We start from the raw sequence: 18,869 nt of genomic DNA, 5'->3' as shown, positions 1-18,869 counted from the left end.
TTAGGAAGTCAATAAATGGACAGAGAAGCTGTCAGCACAACAGGCCCTGTGCCTCACTTATCACCGAATGTGTGTCTTCCTTGGTCTCAAAGGTCAGAGGTCAGCCTGGCTTTTGGGATAGGACATGATCTGCTGGATTGCGTCTGTGAGGAAATGTGCGTGTGTGTGTGGTGTTAATGCTGGCAATCCCTGACCTTTCTAGTGTACTCGTGGATTACATTACCCGCTAAGACGTCACACCGAAGCTGATTATTTTACAAAACGTAAACGATTAAAAAAAAATGGAATGATTATTAAGTAAAATAATCCCTCTCGCTGTACAGTCGACGTTTCACCTCACGGTGAAGTTCGGTTTTTTATTTATTTTTCCAAATGTGAATTAATACAAACGCATTCAAGACTCTCGCCCGGTGACGGTGATGTGTTTTGATGGGCCGCATAAAATGTCCGTCAGCGGCCCCGTGCGCTCCATAAACTGTTAGCGCCTTGTGTATTAGTGGAGAGGCCGGGGGGGTGAAACATGTGTTCTGTTGTTTAGGTGGATGTCTGGTTGCTTTACCTGTCTTGTTTTTAAATAACTGTCCACGTGAGGCTTTTCAGCAGAACTGTACGGAGGTGGAGCGAACGCATATCGAGACGCCGCTTACGGCCTGTCGTGACAGATGTTCCAGATGCGGCCGAGTGTCAGATGATGCCTCGGGTCCCATTATCATCCATCCTCCGCCTCCTCATACGTCAGTGGCAAGTCCCTGGCACCCAAGTCTCCTGGAGAGCAGAGAGCTGCACGGGCATAGAAACCGTGCAAGTGGGCCCTAAGAAAGTGGGATGTTCTCCTCTGTGAGAAATGAACGATACAATGAAACAAAATATTGGGCTTGAAAATGGCCTAAACCCGTCGGAAAGAATGCCAGAGCCTGTTTAGGCGCATGTGTAGAAATGTAATGGCCCCATGCTGGTGAGATTGATTGTTATTGAGGTGCAATTCATCATCATTCCTCCAGTAGGCGCAATTTCCCTGATATGCCACAGTTTGCGCCAAAAAAAATGATTAAGTTATTGCAAGGATTCCAAATAATCTATAATGTCAGGCTATTAAACTATATATCTTTGTACCTCAATATAATCTCATGTCTTCCATATTGCTTTTTTCTATAAAGCTTTTCATGTGCCTTCAGTCTGCAGGGTCAGGCCTAACCAGGCAGCAGAGAAGAGATTCTGAGAACATATAACCAGCGTTTTCATGTCTGGATATGTGGAGAAAACAATTTAATGAATTTCTTTTTTCGCAGCGGAGGAAAGTTTCTGAGTGTATTGATTCAAGCACTGTACCAAAAATACAAATCTGAGCTATTCAATGCTTTATTAGTTCAGAGGGTAATTGGTTGCATCTCGCTCCACCAGACAACTTGAGTCATTTTCCATCACCATGATCATGATTTGTTAAAGGTTATATGCTGATGTAATGGATCAACTACGATGGTAAAATTCTATCAGGAAGAATAATTGATTTATGTAGAGACATTTTAAATTTTTTTAATTTTTTATTTGTAATGAATTGTTTTCCCTATTTTCTCATAAATATAGTTTTTATTCAAATAAGACATTGCATAGTTCTATATAGTCAACTTTCTCCATTTTAGGTCCTAACTGTAAATGAATATGATATACATTAGAGGAACCTCAGGGGTGCAAGTGAATGTAATGAAGGACTCAAACTGTTTAGGCGTAGTTTATCATTGCAGCGGAGTATATAGGCCTTATACCACGTTTTGTCCATTTTTTTTTAATCTTCGTCAAATTAATGATAATTCAAACTATTAATAAGGTGAACTTTACTCATGAAATGACTTTACCCCCTGAAAATAGAAGATATAGGTGTCAGTTCTCCTCATAGAGACTGGCTCCACCAAATGTGCGTGCATCCCGCATGTTGTGGAAAAACCTATAATTAGTCCGAATATCACCTTTTGACCTTGTCACCACATGTTGACTCTCCCTCCACGGGTCCCTGCGGTGTCGGTGCTTCTCAGCTTCCAAGCGGCTGATTCTCAGCACCTGCAGGCCGCCGCCGGTTCGCACCAGGCGGCTTCCCAAGTCTCCTCCAGACCTTCCCTTCCCGTCCAGACTGTACACAGGAACTTGAATATGTTTTTTCCACACGAGAAAAAAAAAAGGCTAAAGATAGGCTCGTAGAGATAGGGCTGTGATTTAAAATATCCAAAATTACAGAAATGTAGCAATTGGGCAGTTTGTAAAAATGAAAAGCTTTCTCTCTGAACTACAGATGATGGATTTTTAAAATGCCAAAACAAGAGGTTATTAATAAGGGAAATACCGACTGAATTTGGAAGATTTATTGTCAAACTATCAGCCAACTTTGTTTCATAAGGCTAAGCGGGAGCTGACGAAAACCTTGCAGCCTTAAAAAAAAATGTTTTTAATTAGATGACATTGTCCATATTTGGCTTCATAAAAAAAAAAAAGGTTCCAATATGAAGTAAAAGGTGCCAGAGCTTTGGTCGCAGCCACAAACCTACAATCAAACAAGCAAACAAACAAAAAATGACAGAGCCAATTAGTCTGCGTTTAAATGCGTGGAAACATTATTTAACCCTTGTCACCTTTACAAGCCATTAAACGGTCAGAGGTCAGGCGGCCCCCTCAGGCGGCCCTTTCCCCCACTGCTCTCTCTAACCCAATGGCAGCTGGGTTCGAGGAGGGGGGAAGAAAACAAATATATACATTATTGAAATGAATCGTTACGTTTTCCTTTGTGTCGTGACAGGCACAGATCCCAAAGTAGACCCCCCCCCCTCTCCCCCCTCCCCAAACTAGATTAACCTTGACAACAAAGCATTCCTCATAGGACTTCAAATGGGAGATGGAAATGGCTGCGCGGACAGGAGGGGGGGATGACATTCTTAAAATATCAGCCAACTGTCCCATTAAATATGAGCAATGATATCCTTTCGGGGAGAGGGGAAATGTAAGTGCTGTCTTTTTTCTTTTCTTTTTTCCACATTGGGTGTGTGTGTGTCATGAAATGTTATTACTACTCTCTGGAAAAACGAGTGCCCGGAAGCAGAAATTTCAGAATCTTTGTTTTATCAAATGATTTTTTGCACAAAATCTTAGTTTTTTTTGAATTTGTTCAAAGCTATTTTCATCACTTTAAGGTATCAAGTGTTTATTTAAATGTGTTTAAAGTATTTCACTGCAATAATTCAGTTTTAACTGTGTCTTATAATCAGTAGTGAAAGTGAAAAGTCCACCAGTGTGGCTGCACATGCAGTTCATTAAAAGTGTGTATGGAAGTAGGAAGAATGGTTAGTGACAATTTTTTGTGTGAGTGTGTGCTTCTTTTCTTTTTTTGGGTTAAAACCAGATGCAGATTTCAACATTTGAACTACAGTGCAGTCTAATGTTTATACAGCTTCAAGATCCCGACTCCAAATGACTGCAGGAGCAGCGGACACGTCAACCTATTCCAACAGGGGCAAATCCGGACAGAGAAAAACTGAACAGTAATATCAGTGAGGTAAGCTTTTTTTTTTTTACCCTCCCCTTTTCACAGCACTGCAACAAGCAGCAGACTCTGAACGGAAGATCGGCACAAAGAACGTTCCTCTTTTTTTCTTATGAATTACAAGAATTTAATGTTTATTTTACAGATACAGAACAGTCATTCTGGTTCATTCATTTACTTTGTATTGCTGCGAGTCAGTGCCATGGTGCAAGCTCCTCCGAGCGGCTCGAACGGTTCAGAACGTTTTTTCTAAATCAAATCTTGTATCTTCTTCTTCTTTTTTTTTTTTTTTCCTCAAACAAAAACATTTTGCGTGTTTCGACATCCCCTCTGATGAGCTCAACATGCAGACATCTCTGCTACCCCTAGAAGGTTGATGGACTATATGACATATGGCTTTTTTGAAAGCGATAAAAACAAAAGGCAAAATCAAAAAGTGCATCCAACACAAAAAAAAAAGGAAGAAAAAAACCCCAGTTCCAGTCTGCGATCAACGGTATTGTCTGGTATTCAGGAGCGGTCCCTCCTGTCTCCTTTGTTTTTGCTGGCTCAATGTCCGCACCGCTCGGCCAAGAGGTGACCTGGTGTAGAGCTGTTGTCATTGGGGTTCAAAGGTCAAATCGGACCTCTTCTATGGGGCTCAGAGCAGGTGCCCGTGTTTACCCCCAAAGATGCATTTCCTTTTAATAAATACGGCAGGGTTTATCCAGCAGAAAGGAGTTTCAGCCTGTAAACGCAGCCAAGGCTGCGCAAGGCACTCATAGACAGAACTGTGACGCCTTCCCTGCCTTTTTTTTTTTTTTTCCCATTCCCACAGTGCTGTGTGCTGTTAGCGCCCGGTGGACAGCAGCCATTATCTGGGCCCATAGTCGTAGTTAGAGGGGCCACTGGTGGCTGAGTACATATTAGCTGTCGCTGGGTTCATGTGGTGATGGTATGTGTGTCCTCTGATACCGGGCAAAGGGTAGGGCGACGGCCTGGTCTTGGCCCCCAGGTAGTGTTCATAGGTGGTGGGGTACTTGTACGGGTGGTGGTGGTGCAGGGTGTCCGGGGCAATGGGGTGGGCGTCGGGCCGGAGGTCATGAGGAGGGCTGGGCCGACCGCCGGTGAGCGGGACGGCGTGGAGGCCTCCCGGGACGGGCAGGGCGGGGCTGAGGACCCGGGACATCAGCTGGTGAGCCGGGTCGGCGTGTATGGGCGTGCCGCTGGGGTCTCGCTCGTATTCCCGCCTACCGTCCTCTGCGGAAGGGAATGAGACGCGAGGACAGGTCAGAGACAAGCCAACATGTGAACACCGAGTCCCGGCAGGGTGTGTACATTGTCCTAGACAGTGAGTGTGTTCAGCTGCAGTATGTTGTGACATGTACAGGGTTTTTTTTTTTAAAGAATTGTACTGACACCAGTGTTTGCGGGTGGAAGCCGGGAACAGTTTACACTGTGTGCTGATTCGCAATAAAACCTCATCTCACTTATTGTTATTCACATGGTGAAAGCATTGCCGACATCACTATAATAGTAAAAGGTTGATCTGAAACTCGAATTATCTGTTAGACTCAGACACATTTTGCATCCGAATAGATAATAAATAGAAACCATTATTAAAAATGTCTTCATACATATAAGAAGCTTTTTCACAGCCAAGGTGTAACCCCTCATTTTAACCTCCAATTTACCAGGTAATGATTATTGAACTGATAAATAAAATCAGAACAAATTCAAAGCAGGTTTTACTTTATAGTGAAATTATATAAATGATATAAAATATTATATAAGAGCATGTCAGCAGTTGATGACAGTGACCTGCTTGATACTTGATGTTTAATTAAAAAGACAGCATTCTCCTGATGCTGCAAATGCACCGCTGTGCTTATATTATGGATAAGAAGAATTAAAAAGAATGAGCGAATGAGTTAAATAAACCAGCGATAGAATGAAAAGCATATCTCTTTCTATGCCTAACAACCTGAGATGACTTGTAAACTGTTTGATAGCAGGCATATGCGTTTGAAACGAAAACACGGCGCGAGCGAGCAAGCAGACCTTTCTCTGTGCCGTTCTGCTGAGGCGGAGATGACATTGGGTTTCTTGTTCTGGCAAAGGCACTCATTATTGGCAGAGAGCCTGGCCTGTGATTCCTGGGCCTGGAGCGGAGAGAATGGATTCGGTTACACACTTATTTAACGAATGTCACGGGGCACATTTTCTTCGTTATATATGAGAAATGATGAATGCACATTTTAAAGGGGGTTTACGCTGATGCATGTAATGAGCATTTACACCTAGACGTTTCGGCTAATTTGCAGTGACTGAAACTCAAAGGGACTCGGATTGGTCTGTTTTAATATAAAATAATCAAAAAATTCCCGTAAACTTAAGCACCATGGCTTCAGTAAATGCTCTAAAAAAGAGGGGAAAAAGACATTTGAAGATCTGGATGAACAGCATTTGTGTAAGAAAAAGTTTTTTTGTTTGTTTGTTTCATCGGCCGGATTATCCCGGGTGGGTGGGTCTTGTCTGGTAATTTGTCAATGACAGAAAAGCTTGGATGGTTGACCTTCAAACAACATCCAGCGACCATGAAACATCAGGGGCACTCCTCGTGTAAATGCTCTCTGGTCCGGGGGCGGCTCTGATGTAAATTATTACATCATGTGGAATTAAGTTTTTTTTTTGAAAAATGATCATTGTAAACACTCACCAGTCCTCTGGGTCACAGTCCCTGAAGCCCTTTGCGAAGGGGTTGCTGGCTATCTTCAGCTGTGTGATCTGAAATCCGGAGCACATCACCAGATAAACCTCTGCACGTTACACACAATGGCATTTCCATTCATGACAGTCATTGTATTTGATTTCTATTAATATGGACAGTAGTGGCATATGGGATAACATGATGGTCTGAAAAGTTTAGGTGGAAAAGCTGCTCTGTCATTGGAAAAAGAGAGGACAGCGCTTTCTTTAATGAACCATGTGCAGTTACATGTTCAGAATCATGTTCAGTGTTATTTAAAAACCAAGTGCATTTACAGTTGACACAGATTTCATCTTAGTATTGATTTCTGAACTCCCTGTAATACTGACAGCTGCACGGCGTCACATTTGTTTCACACGTGGCACAGCATGGTCCGATCTGAACGTATTCGTATAATCATATTTGAATAGATTTGACATCGTCGTCATTTTACGATTACTCGAATTGAATTCTGCTGATTTGTACTATTTTGTCACGAGCCGTCGCTAATTTACCGGCCGTGACTGAAACTGTATATATAGCCTGCAAGGGGTAAACGTGATGAACACACCCTGACATTTAATATGAAACAGCGCAGGAATTTCATTTACGCCGTAAGGGGAAATATTGGCGACCCTAACCCACTCTTCGCCATCACTCGTAAAAAAAAACGCCGATAGGAGCTGAACTCCTGCATCTTATATTTCAATCGCCACGAATGCGCTGGTGTGTGTGAATCTTATCAGACGCACCATGGACTGATGGAAAACAGAGCCGGAGGGGGTGTACGGCGCAGAGGAGCGAACCGCAGTTGCGCGCAAAGAGCAGCACGCTCCATTTACGCACGGAGAGCGCGCGCAGTGAAAGCTATAAAGGCTGATAAATGATAAATAATCACGACATTTTTTACAATGTGACATTATCAATAGTGTCAAAAAAGGTCATTGGTTTATTTTTGCCATATTGTTCTAATGAAATGAAATATCGTAAATCTCATAATATCGTTCATATTGTTAATCGTATATCTTAATGCTTTCTCGATGCGCATTTTCAGCGGGGGACCCGCTTCACATTCTATATATAAATTATTTATAACTCTGCGCATCTCGCCGCGTGAGTCTCATTCGGGGGGTTTATAGGGGGGTAAAAAAAAACCAAAAAACTACAAGCGTCTTACCCGGTGGTTCTGATACGCAGTGACTGCCGTGAAGCGGGTCTCCTCGAACACGAAGGTCTTGTAATTCTCCTCCGCGTATTTCTCGCTGTCCTTGCGGGGGTCCACGTAGACCACGTGGAACCGGGGCTGGTAGCGGTGCATGGAGTTCAGAATGATCTGTGAAATGAAACACACACACGAAGGGTGGATCAGCACTCTTATGGAACACTATACACGAAAGGTTTGTAAGTGCCAAAACTCCGGAGGTCGACTGGATTTAGCAAATTAATACAACTTGATAAAATAACACAATTTACGTTGAAATGCTATTTAAAGGCCTAAACAAGAAAACAACTGTGGTGGCTTCCCATTTCCAATAAGCAACTTGAAGATATAAAAACATGTTTGGCACAAATAACCTGACGCTTCTGTGAAATGTGCAGAAGCATTTCTCCTCTGAATACATAAATGCTGCCTGGTAAGATTATATTTTAGAAGTATTTTCATTTAAAAGCCCGAACATGGAGCAGGAGTGACGGTCCAGAACTTAGCACGTCAGGCCCTCGACATATCCTCATTTCCTCGCTGCAGTCCTGTGCGTATATGTCACCAAACTTTCTTTCCTTTTTAACCAGTATTGGCTAAAATATCCACCGACATCACACGAGCAGTTCCCTTTTTCTTTTCTGATTTCAATCACTAACTAATGAACCGACGCACGGAGAACCTCGGCCAAGGGGCTGAAATCATTCCCAGCGGTGAAATGTTCCACTTCATTGCCGTCACTTAATTTGCAGTTAAGCCTGATTGTGAGGGGTGTCATTTCTGTGAACTGAATCGGCTTTTGACAACATCTGACTATAAATCCAAATATCATGGTTTAATTATATTGTATCAATCAGTCTGGGGGGCGAATAAAAAAAATGCAACCTTATAATAATCTTCCTGCTGGGGCTTTCTTTAGTAAACATTTGATGAAATGTAATAATCTTCCACAGTGCTGATGAATAATGCCGCTCTTATCTGGACTGTCAGTCAAATCGCTGCGTCTCGTATTTTTGCAAAATTGTTTTCGTAGTGATCTTTGGAGCTGATGCCAATATATGCTGTTTTACACGGAAGCGTAATGAAGCGCCGGGGCCTGTACACGCTGCGCTGTGCGTTTTTGTGTGGTCAAAAGGACAATCGGTAATACTCACATGTCCGTTGTCATCCAGCAGGTTGTTGGTGAGCTTGAGCTTGTCGAAGGAGACGATCTGCTTCATCCACTGCGCGCCCTTGGCCGGAGAGTCCGGGTGGTAGTGGACCCTGCCCGGTGTGGCGGGGTCGGCTTTGCCCGCCACCAACCACGACGAGCTGTGGAAAGCATACCTGCCAAATCGAAAAGAAAAAAAAAAAACAGTTTGTAAGACCCGAGGCTACCACAAATAGTCATAAAAATGAAACGCCTGGGGCTGAAATATCTGATATATAAAAAAATACAATAAGCTAAGTGAAAAAATGACAGACTCTACCGCAAATAGTTCTGACACAGATTGGTATTTACACATGTTATAATTTGAATATAGGTAAAACATGTAGGCTACATTCATACACAAATTAATCCATGCATTTATCTATTTGACCAGAGCTGCAACTTTTTATCATTAGTAATTTACTACTACAATAATCGCCAACTATTTTGATAATCGATTTATCGCTTCAAGTAGCTTTTATGACAAAAAACAAGTCAAAATGATTTGATTTCAGCTTCTTAAATGTGAATATTTTCTGGTTTCTTTGCTCCGCTGTGACAGTAAACTGAATATCTTTGGTGCGTTGGGAAAACAAAACATCATCTTGGGGTTTTGGGAAACACGATCGAGATTTTTCACCATCTTATGACATTTTATGGACCGAACAACTAATCGATTAATCGAGAAAATTATTGACGGATTAACCGATAATGAAAATAATTGTTAGTTGCACCCCAAATTTGATGTGTATTGATATATATATATATATTTTGCTCTGGAAATTGTATCTAACAGTTACTGCAAAAATGTGGATGTGTGCGCATCAGTTAAAAAAAACCAACGAGCTGGTGCAGTGTCTCAGATGTGCAGAGATGTCCACTGAAGGTATACCTGTAGCGTTTGTCGTCCACGGGCAGGAAGTCCATCAAGAGCATGTAGTCCGCCATGGGATCCATCCCAAATATTTTCACTTGGAAAGTTGGAAACATTCTCCTGGCGAGGGAAGAAGAAGAAGAAAAAAACATGGGGCGACTGTTACAGCTTGGGCTTTAAATGGTCGTTACTGCTGCGGAGGACACATTCAAATGACTTTGCCAAAGTATTTTCTGTGATTATTATCATTCTTCTTACTATTTCAAGACAGTGTGTTTGCACTGCGCTGCCCCCGGGCCAACCGGAGCTCGGGTTCGGCCTGAGCTGGAGGCTACGAGAAAGACGGAGGCTTCGAACTATTGGAGATGACATTCTGAGCCCGTGCGTAAAACTCCCCTGTGATGCAAGTGGAGCTTTCGCTGCGTTGTCGTTTAACTTCTCCTTCTCCTTCTTCTTCTTTTTCTTCTGCTTCTCTGATGAATGCCAGACACACCGACCGAGGCCTACACGCATGTAATGGAAATAACACGCGCACATGGACATTTTTTTTTTTTTTAATTTTGCTTAATATGCGAGGAACTGCACTCAGGGTCAGGGTCAAAAGCGGGGATTATATTTGCTAAGAATAAACGCTTTAGTCTTCTCTGCGTGCCGATATATCGTTGCCCCTCGTTGTGGTTATTAACAATTAATCATCTGCTTCTTTTTTATGTTTTATCTGCTGTTGAACCAGTCTCCTTTAGAGGTTTTGAGTCTCTATCAATGGCCACGCACACTAAAATGTTTGGTTTTTTTCTCCCCCCCTCTCCCCTCCATCTCCAGCTCGTCTATAGGTTAAGGTTACTGTGTGTAAGGGGGCTAGATCCGTATATCCCCCCCAACAACATCAGCTGAAAGTTGAGTAATCCGCCGAGTCAGTGAAAGGGAATCCAAAAAAAAAAAAAAAAAAAATCAACGCTCAATTAACGTCAGTGTTGTGGCTAGGTGAGGCTGAAGGAGCCTTTAAAGTGCCCCCCCGCCCCCCCCCCCTGCAGGTTCTGCGCTTTCTCATTGTCACCGTGCGCGCGTTCAACCACTGCAGGCTCGCGCACGATTTAATCAATAATGATCTGCACGTCTCTTTTTATTATTACAGTACAGGAAAAACTCAGACACCCACACAGTCAGTGTGCAGTGTGTTGAAAGATTATACCTCCACAGAGGGTCAGAGGTCAACGCTGGTCAGAACTTTGGGCGACACAAGTGTAAATTCTGAAGTAAAAAAACATTTCTTCTAAAATGTGGATATAAAAAGACACAATCAGCTCTCTTTAAATTACCATATTCTATTTTTTTTTATTATTATTAATAACCGAAATCAAAACCAGTCTTTGTGTGAGACTGAAGAAATAGCGAGCGGGACGCAGACGTGTGTAATTATGAAATAAACTGGGGGTGAAATAGGTAAACACGTGTCGAGGCTCGAGTAAAAACCAAAGAGTCTATAACGCTAATCATCTTGCACTCGAGAGGATCTTTGTCCACACGCGTTAAGCCTCTCAGGTTAAAAGGCCGCAGTGTTGCATTGTAACGGAGGTGGACATCATTTATAAAACACACACACACACACACACACACACACACGTTTGACCTCCTGTTTTACGTGACTTTTCATAATCGTCCCTGCAGCAGGCCTGAACATATTCCCCTGCATCTTTACATAAAATATATTTAATAACTGATGCTCGCGCCACTGTTCGTCCATGTAATCAAGTCGGGTTTCGTCTTTTTTTATTTTTAGTCTTATTTTGAATGTCTGGTTTTTTTTTTGAAGATCAACATGAAGTTGCATAGTCAAACAAAGTCTGTGCGTTATTAACTCAAGAAGAAAAAGAAAATAAACAATGTATTTTTTTTATGAAACTCCTAATTTGATTTGCAATGAAGGCATGTATGCGTTTCCAAATTAAAAGACAGGTAAACTTAATCGAAATATAAGCCTTTATCCCGCATGTGTGATAAAGGCACATTATCTTTTTTTCATTATCAGCAAGATGATAGAGGGACTGGAATTAGAAACATAGAAATGTCAGTATTATGATGCCACTGTTCTTCCTATAAAGGCAGGATATGGAGCAATGCTAGTTGACATCTTTGTGTCCAGCTCACCTGCCGGCCTTGGTGACGATCATCTCCGTGCCCAGCTGATTAAATTCGTCCCACAGAGCCTTCATCTCCAGCTGCACGTTAATGTTGGCCACCTTGGGGTTCTTCTTCACGATGGATTTGCTGTTCGGCGTGGAGCTGGAGGACGACGAGGAGCAGTTGGGAGTCCCGCCGTCGCTCGGCGGGGCCTGGCCCGGGTTAGACCCCGGGTAGTTGTAGCTGTGCTGGGCGGCCGGGCACGGCTCGAAGTGGGACTCATGCTGGCTATAGGGGTCCCCGGGGGACGGGGAGAGGTGGTAGCCCCCCGGCGTGTTGAGGCTGCTCAGGCTGCTCGTCGTGAAGGCTGCAACATCGCAAAAATGGGACAGCTGCGTCAGCCACGGACTGGATATGGCTGAAATCATCCCAAAAGAAACCTGGATTTACTCAATGCGCCTCGCGCCCGAGAGTCGGTCACAACACAGATCAGTGAAAAAAAAAGCAGACGCAGGATTCAGTTGCTCTCCAAAAACGAGGGTGTCAGGCACAAACGCAGCCCCACTCTCGGCTTGAAAAGTTTCCGTCTCGGCTGCTGATTAATCCCCGAGGTTGCATCCACGGCGGGCGGTGCAGTCTGCCGCATTTAACGCACGAAGCGTCCCGAGTGCCTCCGAAGCCGTAGAATCTCCGAAACGAGCTTTGGAGTGCGCGTGATTTAGTTTTAGCCTCGGGTCGATTGAGCTCCGAGCGGCCTCTGTTGTGCTGCTGCTGCGGCAGTTGTGTGTGCGCGCGTGTGTGTGTGTGTGTGTTACACCGCAACCCCGTCCCCGCTCTTATCTGTCACAGAGGGCCTCCCCTTTGCGATAAAACTGGTTCTTATTTCTATTTAGATAAGGAGCTGCAGGTAATGTGCCTTTTCCTCGCCTTGGGACGAGATTGATTGACAGAGAAGTGCGCCCCTTTTTTTTTTTTCTTCTTTTTTTTTAAATGGGCTTTCCGGCACCCATTTAACTTACGGGATAAGGGTCTCGCCCACTTCAGCCCCGTTAACAAACAATAGAGGGACCCGACCGGCGGGAGCGGGGGTGGAAACGGTTTACAAGGTAAACACGCGCCGATTTGCATGAACAAACAAACGGGCAGGCAGGTGACTGTTGCTTTGTCGTTATTGGACAAATGGATGTAGGTCTATTGAGCGGATACATACCCTCCTCCGCGCTCGATGCGCTTATTATGGTCTCTTTTTTTTTACCATTAACACACAGGGTGCCAGGTTAAACCCTCCTCCCGCTGGCTTCGTTGTCAACGTCTGTGATCCCGTCCACGAAATTGAACTTCACTCGTTGTGCAGCGCTTTGGGTTTTTGGAATGTTTTTTTTTCCACCCACTCTGATTTCTTTTTACGCAGACTTCTCATTGGTGGATATAACTAGGGCTGGATCTCCATTACTTTTTTTAATAATAAGCCAACTTTGTCAGAATTCAATTTTTAACACACATTTCATTCATGCACCCACAGTAACGCGCCGTGTCTGTGGCTTTGCGCATTAAACAGATGTCGATTAACCGAGCAGATGCGAGGAGGCTGAAACTGTGTGGTTTCGGGTGCGATGTGTACATGCTACAGAGCAGCTCTGTGGGCATCAACAAACAGTTTTACCTTCCATTTCCCGGGTCACAGTGCTGTAGTGCATTTTAAAGGAACTGTGGTTATGCAGGTCTGGCTTGTTTAGGCCGGTTCCCTGTTTGTCAAACGCCGCGTTTCCTGCTCGCTCTGCGGCCGAAATCAGAGAGGCAATACTGAACGCATTCGCCTTTGGAGAGAGGGGACCGCCGTCGTCCATAGGCGAGGGATCGAGTCGGGGAAAGCCGTCCCTCCTCCTCCTTCTCCTCTTCCCCCTCCGCTTTCCAGCCGCGCAGAAAGCAGGAGAAGGCAGCGCACAATGGAGAGGAACATGCGCCAAAAATGAGGTTTTCACATTCCGCCACCGGCGCTCGGCGGGTGCAAGAGTCTGGGGGGGAAGGGGGTGGACTGTTCTCAAAGTATTCCCACGGCCACTTGCGAAGCTTCCCGGTGTCGTCTAATTCATTGGTGAACCTCTAAACACGTCCCGGTGTCAAAACATAGTTCATCCGCGGCGAAGACACGCGCTCACACTCACACACAGAGAGAGAGAGAGAGAGAAAGAGGGCGAGAGAGAGTTGTTTCTCCTCCGATCGGTGGCGGGGTGGTGTCATCTGAGTCCTGCCTCGAGGAGAAGCTACTGCTGCTACGAGTATGTCAAAAGTGAGCGAGATCCACGCCTCCCCTGCACCACTAGGAAGAAAGAAAAAAAAAAAGTGTCTGCGCTCTGCACTGGATGTTTTATTTCAATAAGACCTCGTCAGTCATTTGAATTCCAACTCCAACGTCACTGCCATGTCCGGCTTCAAAGTGCGACACTTTTCCAGTAAATTACGCGACTGTATATGTTTGCGCATATGTGCATATTTTAGGTGCCAAAGCCCGGATTGAGCGGCCCCCGTCCCAGGGTTGGTGTGGAGCATCAATGAGGGCTGCCACGCAAACAAATATCCACGTTTATGAGTCTTTTACGCGCAAAGCTCGGTGTGTTTTCAACAGGTTCCACATACAGAAATATGAATGCTGATTTTAATTCCAGGAGAAAAGATACGTTTAGAAACTTGCAGAGGTGGATGTAATTGAGAGGTGACAGATATTTAACTTTTACGTGCCAATGTTTTAGATGGAGTTGTTTTTTGCGCATCCACACCAACCATCCCGTGCGCCCATCTGTCTCCATCTGGCTCCACTGTCCCCCAAAGGGCGAACAAACACACGTGGCATGAGGCGCGAGGCCGGAGCTGGACTTGACCTCTCCGCGTCGCGCCACGACGGCTCTCGGCTTATCGAGGGGATTCAAGCTTTAACGATGCGTGTTGTTGGCGGAGACGCACCGCGCGCGATCGAGACCGGATCGAGTCTTAATTTTCACCGGAGTCCAGTGGAGAGAGTGTGAAGGCAGCGGCGGGGTTCTAATGGGATAAAGCAGTTAGAGGGTTTAGCCCTGTTTGTTTTGGATGTTCCCTCCGCGGGAGGGGAGGGAGGGAGCACAAATAAACCACTGCAGCGTGTTGTGTTGGGCAAATATTTAGATGGAGGGATAGATAGATAGACGTTTCCCTGCAGTCTTTTTTAAAAAACCTGATATGATGCCATCGATTGCGTCTCACTTCAATCATTGCCAAGTCGGAAGCTCTCCTTTGTAAATACTCACGTGATAACAGACAAAATGCACGGGCAGATCAAAAATGGGAAGAGACTGTGCTTGGAATTCGCTTGCAAGGGGCCTCGGGAGTGGTAGTCCAAAGCTCTCATAGCGGCACCTGAAACGCGACAGACTCTACTAAAAGGTGACATTTCAGCAGGATTTAAAAAAAAAAGATTTATTTTACGCACGGAAAAAAACGCTCTCTAAATGCTCAATTAGAAAGATCGCCAGAGCAGAACTTTGAGGGAAAAAAAACTCGAGGCCTTGTCAATACAATAAAGCACGCTTTTAAAAGCCCATGTACAGTATGATTCGGTTGTGATTACAGTTGTGGAGTCCGGCGCACATCCTCGACTTTACTTGTGATAAAATGCGTAGACCGCGTCCTGGAGGAATTTGACAACAACTAGATGAAGTGGGCAAAGTGTGCAAGGAGCCCTGCCCGAGCCGAGGATGCACGTTTCTCTCACCGACTGTTGGACAGAGAGGAGCGTGGACGCGCTGCACAGTCACATCTCTCTGCAGCTGCCGCTCTCGCGTCAGAGAACCCGCGACCGCTGCATGATTATTGGCTTTATTTGCCTGAACTGTTTTGATATCAGAAATGATATATTTAGCTAGATTAATCCCACTTATTCCACACTGACCTTAATTGCAACAAAAATACGTAGTAAGTCGTTCAATGATTTGGAAATTGCAGGCCATCGTGTCGTCCCATGCAGAGGGAAAGCCTTTAGGGATTCCTTTGTGATTCATTTCAGCATTTTGGTTAAAAAAAAAAGAACATCGTCGATCAAAAAAAATGGCAACACTCGGGATATTTGAATTGTCCGACTGCTGGATAAATATCCATCAGGACATTTCATTTATTTGTTTCATATTGCGCATCCTCAAATTCAATTAGCGGTGGTTCGCCTGGAGTGCGCTGCGACAGGCTACCTCTAATATATATTACCTTAAAAAAATAGGCGAAATTTGGATACACTATCAACTTTACCGATCCTGGCTTATATAATATATAATTTTCAATGATAATAATATTTATTTATTATTAGAATTCTCTTTGAAACTTCCTTTTATGATTTTGCCCCCCCCCCCCCCCCCCCACATAGTTATTTTACCCTTGAACCAGTTGCACAAAGGTGACAGGAGGCATCAGAAGGTAAACCTGGCGACCGCCCGAGCCATTTGGTGCGCGCTTTTACGCTGTAAAATTAAAACACTACTCATAATAATAATAATAACAAAAATTATAATAATGATAATAATAAATCAAAAAATATAGCATGAACTCTTTTCCAAAAGATTACTGCTGACACGTCGGTCTGAATGTAGTTTTTGTCTTTATAGTACCAGTGGTTTGACACGTTTTTAACACACACACACACACACACACACACACACACTCTCTCTCTGTCTGTTGTATTTTACAGGATAATCGGAGGCCTCTGTTCCTCGGACCAATGAGGCCCGTAGGGTCCCGTGTGTCCTGTTGTGGTTACATGACAAATCACTAAACACCCTTTAGCCCTCCGCAAAAAAACCCAGAAGAAATCTAGAAATCTTAAAAACTCCCACCCACATGGCGCACGGATCTCGTAAAATGCTATTTTGTGTTGTTATTAAGTCGAAATGCAATTGTGTCATCGGTTTATCAGGAAGGACCTGTTGGGTCTGCGCTCCGTTCCTCCTCTCTCCTTCTCTTTCTACCACCGACAAATTCTCACACACACACACACACACACAATAAAAAAACAACATGAAATCTCCTTTGATGTTTTCACGCACAGTCTTTTAATTTAACGACACTGTCTGTGCCACAATCAGGCAAATTAAGAAAAAAAACATTGACGTCACATTAACATCATTTAACAGATGATAAATCACAACTCATAAAACCAATTCTTTTCCACGTCTACGTTGCGCTTCCCGAAGCCATGCGCGGGAAACCGAGGAGGCGCACTCCGAGCGTAAAACCTTATCCTGTCTAAATATTGGTCTAAATCCCCGAGTATGAGGGAGAGGAAGTGAGCAGTTGACCGCTGACAGCGGAGGGCCCGGGGTGTCCCCTCTCTCCGCGGGGGCTTGGGGAAACACACAGAGAGATGCAGGTATGCGAGAGGAAATAGACAAAAAAATAGAAGTTTGCCTCAGATATCTGCAGGACCTCCGGCCGGTGGCCACCACGAGGGAGAAAAGAAAAGAAAATACATAAACAAATTTAACTCTTTATTGAGAGAAAAGTTGAGAAAAACCGCTCAATTAGTCACCACTTTATTTGGAATTAAAGGAGGAGGAAAAAACTATTAGATTTCTCTTTTCTTAGCATTATTTAATTATGTATTTATCGACCCGACCAATGATAAAACGACGAGAATAACTGTGGTGGTCAGTTATGAACTCATTAGTGCTTTGAAGCAATTCATAAATGAATAAATTGTTGTTCTGCTGTCGCTGCAGTTCATGTGGGTATATAGTTTCAGGTTTGCTGTCGTTTCGCCGGTTCTGATTGTTTATTTCCTAATAATTCAATCATTGGACGAGCATAGTCGAGGATGCGATGAACTAGATTTTGGTGCAGACTTTAAATCTTTTGAGAAGTGTCTTGCAGGTGTAAGCAGTCTGCTGTCGTATTCATTTCGGTCGGTCAAATCTGTGTATGCCTATTAAAAAAAAAAGAGAGAAGAAAACAAAATAAAACAAATAAGAAAATGAGAGGTCCACATCAGCGCAAATACCAATTTGTGTTCTTCATAATAAAAACGTCCAAACATTTCCACCGCGTGATGGATGTCTTTCATTATTTATTTTCCCCCTTATTTGTAATTTCATTTCTACCATCTGTCATTGGGTGGTTATAGTTGGATATTTGGAGGATATTTTTTACCCCGTGGCTTTGCTTGGTTGCTATATGATTATTATTTTTTTGGAAGCTGTATAAAAATTCTCATTAGTCAACGTGCGTGTGTCCGTGTTTGCAGCAGCACTGCAAATGCCACCGGGAGTTTTCTGCTCACATTGTGTCACAGGTGTTTGCGGATCTATACACGATCCTTCAACAGGTCTCCAGTCATGCGTAAAGGTAATCCTATAGTCAATTTCCAGCAGATACAGTAACCTCATAATACAAATATCATTTAAAAAAATATATATTGTAAATGGGAGATTTAATCTATTCATGTGTTGGTCTACTACAGCATTTAAGGATGAATTAACATCTTCTAGATAAAACAGGGAATTCTTCCTTCCCCCCCCCCCCCCCCCCCCAAAAAAAACATCATAGGAAAAAAAAAGGAAAAGGCAAAAATGAGTCAAAACACATTTCCTTGTTGGCATGTAAATGCTGTTTTTCCTGTTCAGCCCAGTTCTCTTTGTATTTTGGGGGTCATCATAAAAAGGACATGTGCATAAAAAAACACAATGGCCGTGAACACAATGGCTGACCAAAGGTGAAAATCACGATTCCCATGGTGTCTGTCCCAGTGAAATTCCACATTCATAAAACGCGGGAAAACAGGGTGTTTGTCTAAGTTGAGCTCCAAATATTACTCATTTAAAAAAAAAAACAACCCCTGCAGGATGAAGGTTAATGTTTCAGAAACAACCCTGCTGTATCCCCCATAATGGAATCATTTGTTTATACATCATATGAAAATTTATAAGATTTTCCCCTTTTGTAAGTTTTATCTTTGTTGAGCTTCACTCGGTCGTTTGCATGCAGAGGTATTTAAGAGATAAAAAAGAAGAGAAAGGAGGTCATTTTCACTTTCTCCCCTGCCCCTTTGCTTGTTGTCCGGGAAGACGTGTGCCACCACGGTTTGTTGATTTTGGGACTGTAGGAAGGCTCCTCTCTCCACACGTCTCCTCGGTGTTACCGAATGGGCCCGACAGCTGCCCTCCGTGCCCTTCAGCAGTGCTCCGAGCAGCCCGGTCGATGCAGGCCGGGCCTCAAACC

General features: G+C 43.8%; 1 protein-coding gene across 4 annotated transcripts; it reads right to left on the bottom strand.

The window, feature by feature from the left end:
- Positions 1-3,628: 3,628 nt before the first annotated feature.
- tbx1 (T-box transcription factor 1) lies at positions 3,629-13,953 on the bottom strand. Of its 4 annotated transcripts, none has more exons than XM_035640765.2 (8): positions 13,303-13,953; positions 11,667-12,057; positions 9,537-9,638; positions 8,610-8,781; positions 7,432-7,587; positions 6,225-6,292; positions 5,567-5,667; positions 3,629-4,765 (listed from the first exon to the last, which is right to left on the bottom strand). In XM_035640765.2, the coding sequence occupies exons 1-8, from the start codon at positions 13,484-13,486 to the stop codon at positions 4,380-4,382; spliced, it is 1,560 nt and encodes a 519-aa protein (XP_035496658.1). In that variant the 5' UTR covers positions 13,487-13,953; the 3' UTR covers positions 3,629-4,379. The 4 variants fall into 4 exon arrangements, with proteins under 4 accessions (XP_035496658.1, XP_035496659.1, XP_035496660.1 ...); XM_035640766.2 differs by having other exon boundaries at positions 11,667-12,006; XM_035640767.2 differs by having other exon boundaries at positions 13,805-13,942.
- Between the last annotated feature and the right edge of the window lie 4,916 nt (positions 13,954-18,869).

This window comes from Scophthalmus maximus, chromosome 3 (genome assembly GCF_022379125.1).
Source record: "Scophthalmus maximus strain ysfricsl-2021 chromosome 3, ASM2237912v1, whole genome shotgun sequence".
In the NCBI taxonomy this organism is placed as follows: Eukaryota; Metazoa; Chordata; class Actinopteri; order Pleuronectiformes; family Scophthalmidae; genus Scophthalmus; species Scophthalmus maximus.
The sequence above is the reverse complement of the archived record's forward strand: the minus strand, read 5'-3'. Positions and strand labels throughout refer to the sequence as shown.

Coding starts and splice junctions, on each gene's coding strand:
- tbx1 (XM_035640765.2), bottom strand. CDS start 13,486: ATGGACGACGGCGGTCCCCTCTCTCCAAAGGCGAATGCGTTCAGTATT. Junction 7,588..8,609: donor TGCTGGATGACAACGGACAT/GTGAGTATTACC, acceptor TTCATTTCACAG/ATCATTCTGAACTCCATGCA. Junction 6,293..7,431: donor CTGCGTATCAGAACCACCGG/GTAAGACGCTTG, acceptor TCCGGATTTCAG/ATCACACAGCTGAAGATAGC.